The following is a 20,451-nucleotide window of genomic DNA, read 5'->3' as shown; positions in this document are numbered from 1 at the left end:
CCCATCTGTATTATTTTGTGTATTCCATTCCAAAAGAATTTGGACCCATCATGATTATACAGTTTGCATACCCAAGTCTGGTATTTTTATAAAAGCAGAATCCATGTATTATCACAGAAATCAGGTTGCATTTCTCCGATTTTTGTTTTATTTATTTATTTTATGCCAATAGACAATTGTTATCAATTCTGCATGATTATTAAAGTCCACTGCACTACTGATAGACAAGGCTTTGAGCAAAACTCTTAAAATAAAAATAAAACTGTGAAAAAAACGATAAAAGCACAGTGTCGGAGTTTGTTGTGGTGACGCTCTTAAAATGCAATGCCGGAAGGATCATACAGTACTTGGGTGGCACGAAGAGCGATTACAAGATAATGTGAAGTTGTATATTTCTCGAGTATAGTGGCTGTGATGCAATTGGGCCCAGGAAAGGAAGAACTAGTAAATATAGGTGAAATTAGGAATCTCATCCACCACACATTTTTGAGATAAGTGATGCCACTTGTGAAGCTTTCCACCCAAAGCTTTACGCCCATATTTGCTAGGCAGGGCTACGCTTAAAGGTATCTTCTCAATTTGAATGGGCAATAAGGTGTCCTTCTTTATAGCACTGCTTACTACATTTGGGCTTTATGCTGGGATTCACTAAGGGCGATGCGGGATGCAGGGCCGCAGACAGATTTCCCAGGGCTAGAGTTACGACTAGGGCCACCCCCCCCCCCCCATGTCAGCGGTCTTGTGAGGCCCCCCCCCTACATTTCACACCTCATGAGTCCCCTCTATTTCCTATTTCCCCCCTCTTGCCATGAAATTCTCTCCCGTCTCACTCCCCCCTCTTCCTCACTCACTCCCTCTTCCTCACTCACACCCTCTCCATCAATTACCCCACTTTCACTCAATCCCTTCCCCCCTACATTTCACACCTCACGAGTCCCCTCTATTTCCCCCCCTCTTCTCATGTATCTCTCTCCCCTCTGTCTCACTCCCTCTCTTCCTCACTCACTCCTCTCTTCCTCACTCACACCCTCACCATAAATTACCCCACTTTCACTCAATCCCTTCCACCCTACATTTCACACCTCACGAGTCCCCTCTATTTCCCCCCTCTTCTCATGTATCTCTCTCCCCTCTGTCTCACTCCTCTCTTCCTCACTCACACCCTCTCCATCAATTACCCCACTTTCACTCAATCCCTCCCATCCCTGCATTTATTTTTCTCCCCTCCATCTCACTCTTACTCCCTCTTTTCTTCACTCACTGCGGAACTCCCTCACTCTGTCCGACACCGTGCTGCTGGCGCGCACCGGCCCTCCCTCTCATGCCGTGCGCGCCGGAAGCTTTGCTCAGCTTGCTTCCGGCGCGTCAACGTTTGAGGCCCGGCGCACGCCAGCAGCACGGCCTTGGACAGAGTGTGTATCAATCTCCCACTTATTGCTGTACTGCAACTACAATTAGGTACTCATTATACTTAAGTACATTTACAGTTTACAAGTTCAAACAGGAGTTTTAACCGTTATTATTTTAGACACAAAGTTATAGTGAATAAAATAAAAAAAAGTGAAGTTATCAAACATTGAAACAGATTTGGGGAACATGGGCTGGATGTGGGTGGACTTAGGTGGTTTTTGTTTAATAGTCTTGTTTTTTTAGATACTGTAAAATTCCTTATTATTTCTTCTTGTTTCACCGGCACAAATAAAACATCTCCCAAGTTGGATTCTTTCTGTATCTGGCCAAGGAAGCCTGCCTGAGCAAATTAGAGGTTTCCCTGAATATTGTGATGTAGTAAAATACGGTTTGAAAGGCATACTCGGGGAGAGTCTGTTTTATTTGACTCTGTGATACACGATACATGCAGATAACTTTTTAGATCAGGGGTGGGAAACTCCAGTCCTCAAGGGCCACCAACAGGTAAGGTTCTCAGGATACCCCTGCTTCAGCACAGGTGGCTCAATCATTGGCTCAGTCAAAGACTGTGTTTGTATGTACTGTCAAGACTGTACTTGACCTGTTGGTGGCCCTTGAGGACTGGAGCTGCCCACCCCTGCTTTAGTTGCTTAGTGTCCGTCCCCCCCCAAAATATTTTGACTGTGGTAGGCTTCAACTGCATTTACCAACTACATAAATGATGACCTTATAATAATATACGTTTTGTATTGTAAACTTGTAGCCAGAATGAAATGAGGTTATACACTGACAGAAGTAACAAGCGAGTGAATGCTACAGACTGGCCAGTAAAGTACGATGAGCAGTACTCCTTGTCCTGTGTTTGTCACGTTATGTGATTTCTGCTGACAGAGCAGCACATGAATATCTGTCAGCCTTCTCATATTGTTTAATAGAGCAAATGGCTCTTAGGTTCACAATATGAGTCATATTACTGAACCAACACAAAATAAGACACGTATGAGTTTTGAAACAGCCGAAAAACGTTGTGTTCTTCGTTGGTCATGATGGCATGTAAGGTCATGGTATAATTTGTCGGTATTGTTGAAGTAAAGCTAACATTCAATACCTACACATTATTTTTTATATATGTCATTAAAGTATACAAGGTTTAAAAACAAAAATAATCACTGTTTTCTCAGAAGCAACACAATTACAAGAATCATGTACCCCAGGGGAGCGAAAACTTTTGCTGCTGCGCCCCCCTGCCTTTCCTCCTCTGGTGCTCACGCCCCCCCCCCCTTACCTTGAGGCAGTGTAATTTGACGCGTGTTACGTCACGTCACGTGACCCGCAGCGTCATTGGACGCGTCTGAGGTCACATGACCCTGTTGACGCCGCGTTGCCATGGACAAGAGCCCTGACGCTGGCAGAGTGGAGATAAGTTTAAAGTTGCAGAGGTCTCACGCGATCCCCCGGCATTTAATTTAAATGCCTTGGGGAGGAGCGCGGGGCCTCTGCAACAGCGACCCCACCCACCCCCCCAGAAAAATATCGTGCCCCCACATTTTGCGTACCCCCTGGTGTACCCAATAAAAAAATAATTGTTTTATGTACAGTTATATCATGTAACAATTGTCAAGTATTATTTATTTAATCAGGTTGCCGCTGCAAGGACCATCAATACATTCTATGTGCTTGGTGCCAACTGAATGTATAAAAGAGGTAATCAGACCCGGTTAACAGCAACATATTGCAAAACAATTAGATAGTGGCTCTCCTAGGCCCAGATCCACAAAGCTCCATCATTGACTTAATGAGGCGTTAACCCAAGTTGCTTATATACCTCCCCAAACACCCCTTTAAACAACACATGGAGAGCTGTGCACAAAAAGGAGCACCCCTGAGATACCTGGAAAATAGGCTAATTTAAGTCATTTAAATATATGTTGCATATCCATATCATCATCATCATCATATCTTCTCTCTCTCGCTTGGTCTGGATGGGAGTAATATCACCTTTAAATAAGAGATACTTAATGCGAGACATGTTATTTCAAGATGATGTGAGCCATGTGGTTAGGCCTATGTTAATGACCGGTTTCCATATAATTAGCTTTGTGGATGGGCATTAACCTTGAGGAAAATAATGTCCGTTAATCATTTTTTTATAATGTCCCGTTAACAGCAGAGAATTAATGGACCTTTCTGGATCTTGACCCTAGATGTAAAAAAGAACATTATTTCATTCTAAAATCTCATTTGCTACCAGTTTTATCACATAAGTTCCTTAGGTTAAAATATTATGAATTCTTCTTCAAACATTTGTCAAGTTTTCTTAAAGCCTGACTCCGTGACTGAGTAACACAAACTGTTGAACTTCAGTTCTAGGTTAGTAAGTTTCTTTTGAGGTCACAGTGTGACAAAGTTCTCCTATCTCAGCAGTCCTAGTTAGTGATATCTGTGTCTTATACTTATACAAACTGTTTTTGCTTCGTTTTATTGCTGCTGGTGTCTGCTGCATCTCCCGACCGTCTATTCCACAATCCAATTACCTTCTGTCTGGAGTAATACTTTATCTGACCCAACCATGCTAAAGAGAACTTGTTACTCTTAACACACAATCTCAGCAGTGAAATGTCATTTTCTGTGGGGTCCTGCTCCTTGATGCGTCTGCTTCACACCGTGGATCCCATTAAGGGTTTTTGATTTTGCAGGTGGATCGCAGCCTTTACCCCTTTTGCTGCTTTATGGACCAATAATCCACTTCATGGCTAAGTGGCTATATTAAATGATTTGCTGATACCCAATGGTTTGTTGAAAGTCCTTCTGGGCCTCCGGACTTCGCCCTGATGTTGTTGATTGTAGAAAAGGTTAGAACTGCCCCCAGGAAGAAATTAACATGCTGCACTGTACATTGATAAAAGTTTAGCCCTTCAAAGCTTTTTGTTCTCTAGTTTAAAGATAATGTAATTGAACGAGAGGGCCCAGCCACACATAACCCGACCAGACATTACAATTTCCGTAGAGAGCAGCACTTAAAATTGGCGTCTAAAATGTTGAAAGGGTGTATTTATATTCTTTATTGCATTATGTTGCAGCATGTTAATGTCCAGTGTGTGATTCCCAACATAAAATGCTACTTTTGACATACTTTGGTTTAAAAACATTCATGCACATATAAAACACATTGAATCATGCATACAACAGAATGAGCGATCCACGTAAAAAGAGGTAACATCGAAATATTTGCTTTTAAGGAATGTACCAATAATTTTGCGTCATGTTCTTTTCAAATTAAATATAATGCTGATTTAACTTCAAGTTTAAGGAAAAGGAGGGTGGACATATTGATGTCCCTTAAAGACAGCTGGTGATGGTTCTTTTTATTGGTATGATTGGCTGCCCTTCTGACTTCCAGTGTTCATATTAGGTGAACAACAAGTGCAGAGAAAGCTGATCCCACAGCTAAACCTAAACTCAAAAAGAAGGACATCATTACTGCCGCACCCTCTGCCAACTCCTTGGGAACGACCTTGGGGCCATATACCATTGACAGTGTTCCGAGATAACCATTGCTTAAGCCAAGGAGTGCGATGAAAATGGCTGGATAGGCATCACTCTGAAAAAGCACTTTGTCTATGTGTTTCCGAGGTTGATAATTAGAGAATATGAACAGAGGGATAAATAAAGTCCTGAGCATAACCAGTGCAGGCAGTAATTTGCTGTTTGGTCCAGGGCTCTGAATCCATGCAGTGATTTGCCGCCCGCTCCAGTCGGCAAAATTATATACGAGGAAGCAAGTTAAGGGAGTGAAGTATTTATTGGTCCAGACACTGCCAGTGCTTTTGTCAACAGACTCTATGCTGGCAGATATAGTTGGGAAGATGATGATGCTGATAAAGAAGGTATAAAATAAGCAGGCACCCAGTACTGTAATCTTTCTGAGGATGGGACGTATGGGTGGAGAGTTCCTGTTCCTTGGAATGGTCTTGGGAAGAGCGTTGGACACATCTTCTTGGGAGGAACTTTCAGGTGAAGAATTTGGAGGTCTTTCATCACAGATCCTCATATAATACCTAGAAGAAATGCATAATACTTAAAAGTATGTACATCTGTTACCTACAACTGTGGTTTGGAACATAGCATTGCATATATGACTGGGTGAGTATTATGCACTTTGCAGACAGAAAACAATACCAGTTATTGCCTATCTAGTAAAGAAGGCAGAAAATGTTTCGCTATATAAAAGTGAAAGGAGAACAATTAAAAGGTGGAGTAGTAATAATATAGACTGACAAGGAGGGTCATGTTTAAGGAGTCAAAGGTATAGCAGACAACCTTGAATAATTTTGGCACAGTCCTGACAGTAGACGACGAAGAGGAGGGGCCACAGTTAGGTACAAGAATATAAACGTGACATCTGTTTACAGAGGAGAAGGTCCTAATGGAACCTTCAAAACTGAACGTGGACAAATCAATGGGGCCTGAGATGATGCATCCAAGAATAAGAAAAGAGCTTAGGGGGCGCTGGCAACACCATTAGCATTCAACCAGTCACTATTAACAGGTATAGTTTCATCTCACTGAAGAAGAGCAAATGTGGTCTAACATCAGAAAAGTAGAAGTAGGGGAGAGGCTGGTAATTACAGGCCAGTGACCCGGTCATCAGTAGTGGGAAAATTAATGGAAGCATTGCTGAAAGATATAATTAACTGGGGGAGATCATGTGAAACAAATCAAATTGTTTTTTAGGACTGGGTGAGCAAGATAATAGATCATGGTGGAACAGTAGATGCAGCTTACCTAGATTTTAGTAAGGCCTTTGACACTGATGCACATAGAAGACTGATCAACAAGTTGCAATGTTTTGGATTGGAGTCTATGGGGGTTTTAGTAGATAAAACATAGGTTGAAGGTTAGACACTATAATCTCAACCATATGGAGACCTGGGAGACGTTATTAAGGGTGAACAAAAAGTAGGCAGGCAATGTAACAAAGCAGTAGTGATGTCATTGGTAAGACCTCAGCTGGAGTACTACCGGTATGTGTAGTTCTGGACACCACATCTCTTGTAGGACATACAGTACATGGATGACAGATTAGGCAAATATGAGCTATTAAAAAGGTGCATTATCTCCATAATAAAATGTATCAGGTAAGACTAAAGGACCTTAATATGTACAGCTCAGAGGAGAGAAGGGAGGGGGAGATATGATAGAAACGTTGAAATATATAATGGCTCCCAACAAGGTACAGGAGGGAAGCATATTTCAGAGAAAGAGAAGTGTTAGACTAATTACTGTTTGCACTGACCACGGCCATTCGTACACTGAAATCCTTAATCTCAGCTGCCAGGGTAGTCTCTCATACAGCTAAGGGGTTTTACCCACAGCCACATTGTGAAATCTTTCATCAGTTAAAAGGGTACAAAAGATGTTAGATAACCAAGTGCTTCCACTTTATGGCAACCCCTAATATGCTGGGTGTCTTTACGGCGGGCTAGACATTTGACGTGGGAAACTGTGTAATATTGGGTTAGAGTGAATTATTCATTTGTCACTACAGTTAAACACGGTATCAATTATAATTTGTTCTAAATAACACTTCTCTTTTTCTGCAGTCTGGTAGTACTAAAATGAAGTGTCTGTAGGAAATGTAACTCTGTGGTTTTCTGTTTTTTTAGGACAGGCATTTTATTTCTGCAGCTATAGCTAAAATCTGTGAGGCCGTTTTCTGTGCCCTTTCTTCTATTTTTATGTGCAAAGAGATAAAAGGAGCTGCTCCAGGAAAACATGCAGAGTTATCCCTTTTTCCCTTTAGAGCCGCTACCTCACTGTAAGAGCCCTATTCAATACACTCCCAGCCGGATTCACACTGTATTTGCACCAACAAAAAAAAAACAGCAAAAAGGGTCAAATTCCTAATACAATAAATGGTGGCAAAATACCCAAAGCAGACCCAATAAGGAAAAGCAATGCTTTTTTCGGCTGACTGGAAAATTATTCATTGAAAGGGATCGTCTTCGCAAAAGTATCTACAGCTGAACCCTGTTATAGCGCGACCCGTTATAACGCGTATTTGGTTATAACGCGGTTTTCACGTGCACACACTGCACACACTCTCACTGCACACACTCTCACTGCACACACTCTCATTGCGCACACTCTCACTGCACACACCACACACCACACTGCACACACTCCCAGCACACTGCACACACTCTCGCTGCACACACTCTCACTGCACACACTCCCAGCACACTGCTCACAGCACACACTCTCACTGCACACTGCTCACAGCACACACTCTCACTGCACACTGCTCACAGCACACAGCACTCACAGCACACTCTCACAGCACACAGCACTCACAGCACACTCTCACAGCACACAGCACTCACAGCACACTCTCACTGCACACAGCACTCACAGCACACTCTCACTGCACACAGCACTCACAGCACACTCTCACTGCACACAGCACTCACAGCACACTCTCAGCACACAGCTCTCACAGCACACTCTCACAGCACACAGCACTCACAGCGCACTCTCACAGCACACACAGCACACTCTCAGCACACAGCTCTCATAGCACACTCTCACAGCACACAGCTCTCACAGCACACAGCACTCACAGCACACTCTCAGTACACAGCTCTCACAGCTCTCACAGCACACAGCACTCACAGCACACAGCTCTCACAGCACACAGCTCTCACAGCACACTCTCACAGCACTCACAACACACTCTCACAGCACTCACAGCACACTACACCACACCTCCCACTCCCCCTCCCTACCTTTGGTGTTGGCTGCTGAGATCGGAGCAGAGCTGGCATCAGGAGGAGGGGGGGGGGGGTGTGGGGAGGAGGGGGGGGGTGTGGGGAGGAGGGGGGGGTGTGGGGAGGAGTGAGTGAGGAGCAGGTTGGGACTCGGAGGGCCGCGTGGGCTATGCCGCGGAGGGCCGGTAGGTGTGGGGGCCTGGGGGGAGGAAATGGATGCCGGTGGTGGGAGGTAAGGAGCAGGTTGCGGCTGGACTCGCCGTTGCTAGGGGACGTGTAGGGCTTCCGGCCACCTCTTCCTTCCTTCCGTCCTCACTCCCTCCCGATCAGGCGCGCGGCGGCCATTTTTTAAATTTTTTAATTAGCGTGACAGCGGTTCTACCGCGGTCGGATCGGGTGGCCCCCGAGGACCGCGCTATAACGGGGTTTAGCTGTATTTACTTTACATTTGGGGAGAAAGATAGGGAGAGCTATTTTGGTATAGTCCCAAATGCGCTCTCATATATAATGTAGAGGTATATGCACCAAGTTAGCCGAGCTTAATAATCAAAAACGAACAGACAATACCGTTCTGTGGCTAACGAAATGCTTTTATTTGTGCGAGCTGTATCTGTAAGGCCATGTCTATACATACTGCGCTATATGAATGCAAACACAGCTGTCTCTTACACATACATATGTACAATGTTATTCTATCCCTATATACCAATAGGAACTACGTAGTATCCACACACACTAATAGTAATGCAACACCCTCTTACATTTCTACACCTACCCACACCATTGATATACACTCCCACTCCACACACACACCTTTTGTAAAGCACTGTATACACTGTGGGTGCTTTATAAATTTATATTTACACACACATACACACACACACACACACACACACACACACATCACTAACATTCAGTGACCATTAAACACCTTAAGTCATAAATCGCATACTGCACAGGGGGGAGGGATAGGCTTCAGTCACAGATACATTCCAAGATGCACTGTTTAAGTAAAACCCTTTCTTGCTTTATCCCTTGTAACATCGCTGGAAGAAGAGATCAGTGTATCTCGAAAGCTTGCACAAATAAAAAGCATTTTGTTAGCCACAGAACGCTATTCGTTTTTGATTTTTTATATATATATATATATATAACGATACCGTTCGCACGGGAATCAGCAGACAGCAATCAGGTTAAGATTTGTAGAAATTCTACAAATCTTAACCTGAGTGCTGTCTGCTGATTCCCGTGCGAACGGTATCGTATGTTTATCTACTTATTATGGGACATGCACATACCCTATTGTGCTTCATTGGAGTGCCGGCTGTTCATGTTCATATACATTACATTACATTACCATACATACATACATTACCATACATACAAAGATACATACATTACCATACATACAAAGATACATACAAAGATACATACATACATACATACATACATACATACATACATACATACATACATACATACATACATACATACATACATACATACATACATACATACATACATACATACATACATACATACATACATACATATTCCCTAAAACCTCCCTTCAAACAACATGTGGCGAGACACCTATGCACAAATAGGAGCACACCTGGGAGACATGATAATAGGATATGCAAAGTATATTTAAATGACTCACACCCCACAGCACCTTAAGTTTTTCCACAAGACCTATCTTGACAAGCCAGGTCATACGGCAACTTGTGAGCAAAGGGGTTCTGTCAGGACCAACATGATCAGAACCCTCAACCACAGCTATTCAGGGCAGCAGCTACAGCTGTGTGTTAGTCCAGCTGCTGGATAGCTTTACAGTCGCAGCAGGTTTTGGGTTCTGATCTTGCTGTGCCTGACAGTATCCCATGTTGTTTGAAGGCAGGTTCCAGCGGATCTCCATAGCACTTGGAACTATACCAAAATAGCTCTCTCTTTGCAAATCAGATGATGCAGAATGAGGGGATATTATGACATCTACGCAAAGGGAAAATTATGGTGGATTCAGGAGCATTCGCCTGAATTTTTAACTGTAGAAATCCACCTCACCTACAAAATTATTGTTTTTGTTCACAAACCAGCAAAAAATATGTAGCTTGAGTTTTTACACATTCGTCCTTCTCTAATGAAGACATGCACACCTTCATATCTGCTATGGTAACTAAAGGGTTAACGATGCTATCTAACTACACCCATCACATGCCATAAAAAAGACTAGTAGGGCATTAACATTTATGGCATACAAGTGTTTAACCCTTCCACATCTCCCTTAACTTCCGTCCCTATGATAAGAAGGCATTGGCCCTTGGGATTAACACTTTGGAGTAGTTCTAGGGGGTATTTGACCCTGAAGACCTTGAAGGATCTCTACGTGGATGGGATAAGTGGTATTTTTCTCTCTTATTAGCCGTCTCAGTGAAAATGAGGCTACCTAGGCTCTCCTTGATAGGGCCTAGGTAGCCTCACTAGCACTTTTAGGTCAATTACCTTCTTAAAGTGGCAAGAAAGAGTTTGTGAAGCCCTTAGGACTTCACGTATTTCGAACCTAAAATGTTATCAGATTTTAATCTAAGTCCTAATAGTAGCTATAGATATAGCGCAGTGTGCGTGAAACGCGTTGGTGCATGTTTTGTACCTCTCTTGTGGTCACACGTGATCCAATAAATATTTTTTTTTTATGAGAGTCCCCTCTGGATCATTGCTTTCTTTATACCTTGTTGTATATTAGGGATATCCCTGCTTCAGCACAGGTTGCTCAAAGTTTTCGACTGAGCCACCTGTGCTGAAGCAGGGATATAATTAAAACCTGACCTGTTGTTGGCTCTTGAGGACTGGAGTTAGCCACCCCTGCATTTCTCTTTCTTTGAAATACGTTTCTCTCCTCTACTTTGTTAAAACCCTTGATTTAAGTAACAGTTTCAATCATACACCCCTCCCTCTCCCTTCTCTCCTCCAAGCTGTACATGTTCAGGCCCTTCCTAATAAGATTAATGATATAGACAATGCACCATTTTAGTGGCTCTTCTTTGCACAACCTCTAATGTATTTATGTCATTGTGGACATACAGATGTAGCCACAGTTAATGTTTCCGTTGCGGGGGGGACCCGCGGAATCCCCTGGCAGCGGGAAATCTATAAGTGGGGCGTCCCATTCGGAAGAACAGAGCCCCCGTGGCTTTTACTGCCCCCGAGGCAGCAGCATTTGGCTTTTCTTCCGGGGACAGTAAATCAGGTATGATCTCCAAAACTGAACACAGTAGTAGGCGATGTCTTACCAATGATCTACATAGATTGATTGTTACCTGGAGTATTCCATTCTGGGAAGAACGAGGTACACAGCGATGCATATGATAACGAAAAGGTCTGCAGTGAGGAAATAGGCAAGAGCGCTGTCTGTCACATTGGATGCAGCTGCCAAGTCCACTACTGCTGCCACTGCACTTACTGTTCCACCCATGGCCTGACCTGCAAAAAAAGCAAAGCAAATGGGTACCGGTTCCTAACCTCATCTTTTCACGTTGCATTAGCCACGGTGAAATATTTGCAGCTGAAAGTTTGACCATGCAGGGATGCAGCCAGTGCCGCCGGAAACATTATCAGAACCTAGAATTATCCTTGCAAATGCGTTTTCTGCTTCCAGGAGGTCCGGCAATGCCATATAATGAAGGTCTTCTAGGAGCTACGCCTGGGTTACATTAGTTATTTTAATTAAGGTTTGGGTCGGTGAAGCAACACTTAATTACGGGACTCTGAAAATATTATGCTGCAGTACAGGATTCATATAATTATAGACTCCTATCGCTTAAATAATGTATTACGTAAAGAAGGAGGATAATACATTATGATTAAGTGAAAGCTTTTCACTAGGCTGTAGTAGCGGTTGAAGACTGTAAACGGCTAATCACTTGAATGGCCCTTGAATCGGCAATAATGGCTGTCACAGCTTAGTTAATACATTTAAATGTGTATCCACCATTTACAGCCCAAGCAAACATCAATATGAAAGTCACAACTGTAGAAAGGGCTATTCTGTTGGCCATGGTTGTAGGTTAGATTAGTTACTGGCATTCCCCTGCATGTAGACTGATACATGCCATATTCATGATAATAAGGAACAATTAAGATAACACAATTTGATGACACATGGAATTATCTTAAGATCCACAACCATCTACACCAGGGCAGTCACTGATTGAGCCACCTGTGATGAAGCAGGGATATCCTTAAAAGCTGATCTGTTGGTGGCCCTTGAGGACGGGAGTTGGCCACATCCAAGCCCACAATGCACCACACCAAAAGAATCTCACTCCCTTAACACCAAGGTCAGAGGGATAGTGAAGACAGTCCCTTTACCAATATACTGACATAAAACTATCCAACCACCAGTGTTACAAAACGACTGCATTTATAGTCAAGGTAGACACAGAATCAAAATGGCCTGTGTGTAGGTGCCATCCTAATATATCATTTATTTAAGGAGCTTTTAAGGGGTATAAGTACTCAATACTAACTGTCATTTTCATGGCGCGGCAGAAAAAAGGATGTACTATTTAAGTCAGTAAAACCATTATCATTTTAAATACCGGAAGTAGAAAAGCAAAATATCTAAGTACGTGGTTAATGTTGTTAGTTGAAGAGAATATACCGTAAGCAAGGGGCGTTGGCTGGATAGGCTATGCAATATAATAGTATACGTAAACATGGCCACTCCCTTAGCGCAGAGGCTCCCCAAACCACTCCTCAAGGACCACTAACAGCCCAGGTTTTAAGGATATCCCCTCATTAGCGCAATCATTTTGACTGAGCCACCTGTGCTCAAGCAGGGGTATCCTTAAAACCTGCACTGCTAGTGGTGCTTGAAGACTTCAGTTGGGATGCAGATGAGGTTGCAGATGAGGCTTAGATACTATCAGGAATGCTTGCATATGTGGGAATGATAAAATGAACACGTGATCAAATTATTAAAAAATAAGTAGAGTTTGGATAAGAAATACCTTTATAAAAGCCCTTTATACAGTGTCCATTGGACAGCTAAGAGCCCAAACCATTTGCTGTTTCCTTATGTTTTAAGCCACCTCTGCCTTGCCCCTTCCTCTTAATTAAATATTCTTTCACTCGATGTTGGATCAGCTTTACCTTTAGTGTTCTTGGGCCCTGAGCTTTGTAATGACAGCCCTGGGAATTAGATTTTTCTTTGCCTGTCACTGGAGTTAATTATAACTAATTAGACCTAATTCGGTTGAACACAATAACTGTAAGCAAAAAACACTTCAAGTGTTCAAGTACTTGGAATAATACAATACCAGAGGATCAGGTAATCATGCATACTTTTTAGAACATGATTTGTACAGTATTCATATTTCTTTTTTTCAGCAGTTCCCCATATTAATAAAAAGAAATATACAGGAAGTCCTCGGTTATCCAACAGAACCCGTTCTGGAAGTAGCGTTGGATAGTGAAACCGTTGTAACGTGAGTCCCATGTTAATCAGTGGCAGTGAGCGTTGGATAACTCATTCAGGCGTCAGATAACGCATTCCGGCGTCGAAAAACAGCCCGTAGGTTTGCGTTGTAAAGCATTGGATGTGCCATTCGTTGTAAAGTGAAACGTTGGATAACGAGGACTACCTGTACTAATACACCAAGTCTCAGGTCTACAAATACATAGATACAAATTAACAGTTAACTGTGCAAAACCCCACATCTTATCACATTGAACACGAGGGAGTGATTTAGGGCAGGGGTGGCCAACTCCAGGCCTCAAAGTCACCAACAGATTTACAAAGTCAATAACTGAGCCACCTGTGCTGAAGCAGGATATGGCCCTTGAGGACTGGAGTTGGCCACCGCTGATTTAGAGAGTTTACAGGCTAATAATGGAGTGAATGTGATTTTCTCAAAGTAATAAAGAGCTAATGCTCACTGGTGACTTCTTAAACACCTAAGACATATTGTTTTAATAGCTAGCAGAAGCAGAGCTCATATTGGAGTATATATTGGAGTCTAATATGGTGAATATGAGATAAAACATCCTGTTAAAATGGCCTATTTGGTTCCCTCAACCCACATAGGACAAGAGCGCTTTCCCCAAGCTAGATACTCAGTGTTGGACCTATCCGTACTGATGCTCAAAGGAATACTCCCCATGCTGGAGAAGGCTTTATTGCCATTCATTCTTCTCCAGCACACGGAAGACGGCTTTACAGCTTACGTGCGTAGTGGCCTGCACCTGTATTCTTTCCCAATCCCTTCAAAACAATGTGCACTGGACGAGTCACTGTGTGCTTGGTAGACTACTAGAGTGCCCTCTACTGTATACAAATGGTTATTTCATTCGGTCTGTTTTACTGGGAGCTAAGAAAATAATCCAGTGATTGGATGTTCTTAATAATTTCAGCGTATATCTTAAAAATACTGTTTTCAGCCTTTAAATGACAAACAATTGCGATTTAAATCTGCAATATTCATGAGTACGAAATCTCTGTTCCTCAACGTTATTAATAATACGGAAATGATAGCCAGTCCCAAGCTTCTCCAATACTGCACCAATAAAAAAAAATCTAATTCACTACAAGGGGTTAAAATGAAACATGCCCAAATACTAAAAAAAAAAAAAGTCTGCATACAAATGTCCTTTTTTTTTTTTACCCCAGGGAGACCTTTACAAATAATAAATAACATATGTGTCTGTTAACTTGACAAATGTATAGAGGAATAGAATGCACAACGATATAAAATCCTGCAGGGGACTCATCATTCATTGGAATGTACCAGCATCTTATCAACTATGCAAATGGGGGAAATACATGGGAAGAGTATGTAATTAAATAATGCACTGATGTCTGGAAGGAAACATGTGCCAACGGTTTGGCCATTTCTGTTGCAGTTTGAAGCAGGCCTTGACATGTAACCCAATGCTGCCTAGTGTGAGTTCCACCGATGGTATTGTATTGTATTGTATTGTATGTCTTTATTTATATAGCCCCATAAATGTACATAGCGCTTCACAGTAGTAATACATATCATATAAATAACAGATAATATAAATAACAGATCATGGGAATAAGTGCTTCAGACATACTGTAAAAGTAACATTAAGGAAGAGGAGTCCCTGCTCCGAGGAGCTTACAATCTAATTGGTAGGTAGGGAGAACGTACAGAGAAAGTAGGAGGGAATTCTAGTAAGTGCGTCTGCAGGGGGCCAAGCTTTATGTATCATGTGTCCATGATTATCCAGTGCTATTCATATGCTTCTTTAAGCAGATATGTCTTAAGGTGAGTCTTAAAGGTGGATAGGTGGATGGTACACAAGGGGGTTATACATTAAAGTGCGATAGTCTGACCAGGACATTATCTCATGGAAACTCCCATTGAAGTTCATGGGAATGTCACTACAATAGTTACCCTGATAAGCACTATCGTACTTTAATGAATAACCCCCAAGGTTTTCTGATGTACTGCCACCCTCCTGTAGCATTTTCAATGATGATTGCTGTGTGAGAAAGAATGACAGGAAAAAGCTGAAAACAATATTTACAAGATATCTTTTTGAGTTAAGGTTAAAATCTCACTATCCTATACACATAGATACAATGACTGCTATAAATAGTGGTGCTGGCATCATTCTTTTGTTATATTGGTATAACCAGGCATTAAAAAAGTTATGGTGGGTAAAAAATAAAAAATAAAAAAAGTGACAAAAACCCTCCACTGTACAATATAAAGTAAATTAAAATACGACTTGTGGTGCATTTGCATGTCTCAGAGAGGTCTGCAATCCTGTCTTTCCCCATTTCAATCTGAACCCCTTCAGTCTACATCTGCTCCCCTCTGTACAGAACCACCGTGCTAAGGGTTAATATCTGCATTTGCTTACTGCTGTGTGTTTCTTCAGCCCCACCCTCTGAAATGTTAATGACCCAGGAGGACAAAAGACTTTGAAACCACAGCTGCATTCAATCTGAAACCCTTCAGTCTACACCTGCGTCGCCCGAAAGGCGGACAGCCTTTGGCGCAGCCGAAGGGTGTGAGCCGTTTGCTCCAGTTCACTGATGTTTGGTGATGTTAAAGCTGCTCTATTTCAATCTGAAACCCGGTACTAATTTTTAAACTCTGTCTGTGAAATGTATGTGAATTGACTGTATCACCTCTGTTCATTTAATGTAACCATGTATTGTTATCATAACTCTATGCCAAGGACATACTTGAAAACGAGAGGTAACTCTCAATGTCTTACCTCCTGGTAAAACATTTTATAAATAAATAAATGATCGCTTCTCAAACTGTGCTTCCAGGGATTCTGGGTAATGACATGCAAATGAGCATAGTGTGTAACTCTTTACTTCTCATCCATTTTAACTTAGATCCCTATAAGCGTATGTCTGCTGTATTATATTGGTGCAAAATTTGAGAACCACTGAAGTATATTACTAGTCAGCAGAGTTGTGCTTTAGGCATCAGCAAACCAAACAAATACTCAGGGCTCCCAGGAAGCTGAATGGATCTTGGCTGACAAAGCTTTTATTATTATAACATTATATTTACCGTATTTCATCATAAATGATGGTCCAAGCAATTGGAGACCCCAGTGTGACGATTCAGGGGATTCCTTCCCCTTCTTTTCCCTCTGTCCCATTTCCTGTCAAACCCTCTACCCTTTCCCACTCCTGTCCCGTTCCGTCTATCTCTCTCCCATTACCTCAGCGCATGCCCCGCAGGTCTCGCGCGCCCGCGCGGTCCCCGAGCCCCTGCAGTGACGCACCCCGTTCCCTGACTCCTCCTGTGCCCGCGGCCAGCCCCTTACCTCCCATGGCTGCTCCAGCCACTTCTCTGCCTTCCTCCAGCGGGGTGCCCGCGGCGCGGCGCTCCGCGCGTCTGGTGACGCGGCCTGTGTGCGCGGCCCCTCAGTTCACGGAAGGCGCGCGCACACGCTCCTCCTCAGGGCTCTGTCGCCCTTCTGCCCCCCCCCTCTCAGTCCCTGCGGTCCATCTCTCTGTCACAGCCTGTGCGCGAGCACCCTCAATTTACAGAGGGCGCACGCACACGCTCCTCTTACCTAGCTTGTCACGATCCTGACTCCTCCTCCCAATCCCTACAGGTCACTCCCCTTCTGTCTCCTCCTCTTCTCTCCCTGACCTATCTCTGTTGTCTCCCACTTCTCTCTCTGCTCCTCCCCTCTCTCCTATTGGTGTGTCTCCCTTTATAATCCCTGTCTGTCCACTTCTTCCTCTCTCTGCATAGTTCCTGTTTCCCTGTGTGCTGACCTATGCTGTGCTCCCTCTGTGTCTCTGCTGTATCCTGCTCCTGTGTTTACCTTGGATTCCCCTGGCTTATGACCCCTGCTTGTCCTGGACTACTCAGCTCTCTGGTATCCCTTTGAACCCTGCTTGAACTCTACCTCGCTTACCTCTGGCATCCTTGGACCTGGCTTTGTACCCTGACGACTCTACCCTCTGGACCCCTGGACATTGGCACACGGACACGACCATTCTTACTCTTATACCAACTGGCGTTGCAAGTATAACTAACAACTCTCTCTACAGGCTCAGCAACGCTATACCACACTCCGGGCTCGCTCCCACTGCTGTGGGTGTGTGTTGTAATACCGTTCCCACCTCGGTACTGGGGTCTTGCCAGGTCTGCGGGCATACAGGCGTGACACCCAGAAACATCAAAGGGGTTAATGCCTAGTTACAGTCTCTCAGAGGAGGAAGCTTTCAAGCATATAATGACCATGTTGCCCCAGATAGGAAAGGAAAACGTGTTGTGCGAGAGCTCTGACCAACTTCCATGGGCAGTTTTACTTCCTCAGAAACTAGTAGAAACCTTTGCTAATTTATCAAGAGAAAGGAAAACCCAACCGCTGACAAGTCACCCATCACGTGCAAAAGAAAGAGACGCCCTGGTTAACCAAGAGTACAGTGCTGCTAACACTGAATAAAAAGCAAACGAACGGCACTCCACGGGACTTGTGCAAAAATTAAAACTGACGTATAATTAAACCTCATTTTTTATTTTTGCACGAGTTTCCTGGGGTGACCTTTTTTTTGAGGTGTTTTGCAATACTACTCCTTCTACCAGTGGAGATTGGAGCACCCGTGGAAGATAAACTAAGAATTTGTTAGTGCGCCTGATAACATCATTAGCCAATAAGTCAGGACATGGGGGCTGGGTCTAGGGGTGCATGGGGTGCTGTTGGTTTATAAATGTTTACATTATGGTAATGTATGTTGCTGATTTTGTACAGTATGTACAGAACCCCCACCCCAAAAAATTGTTTGCACTAGTGGAACAGAATAATCCCATATAGTTGACCTCACCTAACTATCAAATTATCAAGGGTATTATAGAATTCTCGGCACAGGGTATATGCGTCAGTAACTGCTTGGAAGTAAGAATAGCCTCTAACAGATTATTATATCAATTAATGGTTATTATATCAATTAATGGTTATTATATCAATTAATGGTATTTTGTGACAGTCACTAACGGCTGGAAAGCGCAAATAGGATGTTTTAATTGTAATACTATTGAGTAACATATCAGTTTCCGAGGAGATTGATACTCTCATTGGACTCAGAATCGTTAACAATTTCTCGTGCATTTTCCAAGAATATTGTACATAAATAAACACAGAGTCAGCATAATTACCATGGCGACCTGGAATCTTGATTGCTATGTGGGAGCTGGGATGGCGATGAGTGACTCATATGCAACGGTTATCCCAGAAACTAGGGAGCTAACACTTCCTCCCTATTACATGAGGAAATTGGCAGTAACCACCGATGTTCCCATAAACCCATAGCCCCATCACCTTTGCTAAATGAGTCTTATTATGGAAAATATCTAGGTATGTCTGCAGTTTACAGCAGGGATAGAGGGCAGTGGAGGCGATCAGAAGATCAGAAGAATGTATATTTCTCTAGGCTTGGTCCAACTTCACAGATATAGGGACCAGGCAGTGCCATCCACTTACATCTACTATTGGTACTATAGCTACTTCAGGTTAGTAATAGGCTAATTAAATCAACTCAACAAAGTCTAGTGTGGATCATTACAAGCAGTACGAAACTGGACTAGTAACTGCTGCTAGTTGGTACACTAGTTTTAGCAAAACAAATCCCCTGAAGATGAAGTGATGCCTGTCTATGTTTCCGATAAAGCACAGTTTACAGGCCCATCGAGTCTCATGCACTTCAATGGAGAACTTCCTCATTAGAAGATAGTCTCACTAATTTATAGTCTCAGTCTAATACACTTCAATAAAGTCTCACTGAGGTTAAAATGTTCCCATTAGCATGTGTGCTTTAAGTCCAGAACACTGAAAGCATTGGCGCCCTTAAACGACTGAGCCACTGATTGAGCCACTCGTTCTGAAGCAAGGATATCCTTCAAACCTGACCTGTCGGTGGCCCTTGAGGACAGGAATTGGCCACTCCTGCCTTAGACTGCCACAGTTTTAAGATGGCCGTCAATTGTTTCTTCTCCTTCTTGTGAAGGATTTACTTTTATTTCACACCTAAGCAAAATTCAGCAGTTACTGTGGCAGCAAAAACTAGTGGCTGAATATACAGACAGCTAAAACCATTGGTGTAAACACAGAAACAGCGAAGACATATATATATATATATATATATATATACTTAGTTAAGTTATGGTGGGTAAAAAAAAGTGACAGAAACCCTCCACAGCAAAGCATATAGCAAATGGAAATATAACTGTATGCTCATTTGCATGGTTGCAGACCTGCCTAAGACATGCAAATGAGCATACAATTATATATATATATATATATATATATATATATATATATATATATATATATATATATATATATATATATATATATATATATATACCTATGTATATATATGTGTGTGTCTGATTCGAGTCTGACAGTGGCATTACATCGAGGGCGAACATAGGCAGTGTTAGCACCACATTACCTGAAATTAAAGCCTGTGAGTGTTTCATAGGAAACCGTCCCGTCACGCCGAAGACGCTGGCAGTGAGAATGTTTGATGCTCCGCTGAGAATAGCGATACATACTAAAGTCAAGGCAAAGAATTCCTTTGTCCATGAAGACGTGTCTATTTTCACCAGCACTGTGAGCAGGACGAAGACAAGCAGCATGACAACTAATGAGGAGAGTACACGGACGTTTGATGAAACCCTGAGGGTGACAGGAGGAAACGCAGATGTTACACAGTTACACAGATGTACTTACACAGTTGATGAGGTTGAAAAAAAAAAAAAGACAT

The 20,451-nt window shown here is 42.7% G+C and overlaps 1 protein-coding gene across 2 annotated transcripts in view; it reads right to left on the bottom strand.

Annotated features, from left to right (window-relative positions):
• Window positions 1-4,448: 4,448 nt before the first annotated feature.
• Window positions 4,449-20,451, bottom strand: part of SLC29A3 (solute carrier family 29 member 3) — a 31,599-nt gene continuing 15,596 nt past the window's right edge. For both annotated transcript variants that reach the window (XM_075610597.1, XM_075610598.1), the window contains exons 4-6: window positions 20,137-20,363; window positions 11,495-11,657; window positions 4,449-5,468 (exon numbers count right to left, since the gene is read on the bottom strand). In XM_075610597.1, coding sequence (XP_075466712.1) covers window positions 4,814-5,468; window positions 11,495-11,657; window positions 20,137-20,363 — 1,045 coding nt within the window. In that variant the 3' untranslated portion in view covers window positions 4,449-4,813. The remainder of the gene's footprint in view (window positions 5,469-11,494; window positions 11,658-20,136; window positions 20,364-20,451) is intronic.

The sequence above is a fragment of the Ascaphus truei genome, chromosome 8, assembly GCF_040206685.1.
Source record: "Ascaphus truei isolate aAscTru1 chromosome 8, aAscTru1.hap1, whole genome shotgun sequence".
NCBI lineage: Eukaryota > Metazoa > Chordata > Amphibia > Anura > Ascaphidae > Ascaphus > Ascaphus truei.
This window is presented reverse-complemented; position numbering and strand designations above follow the sequence as displayed.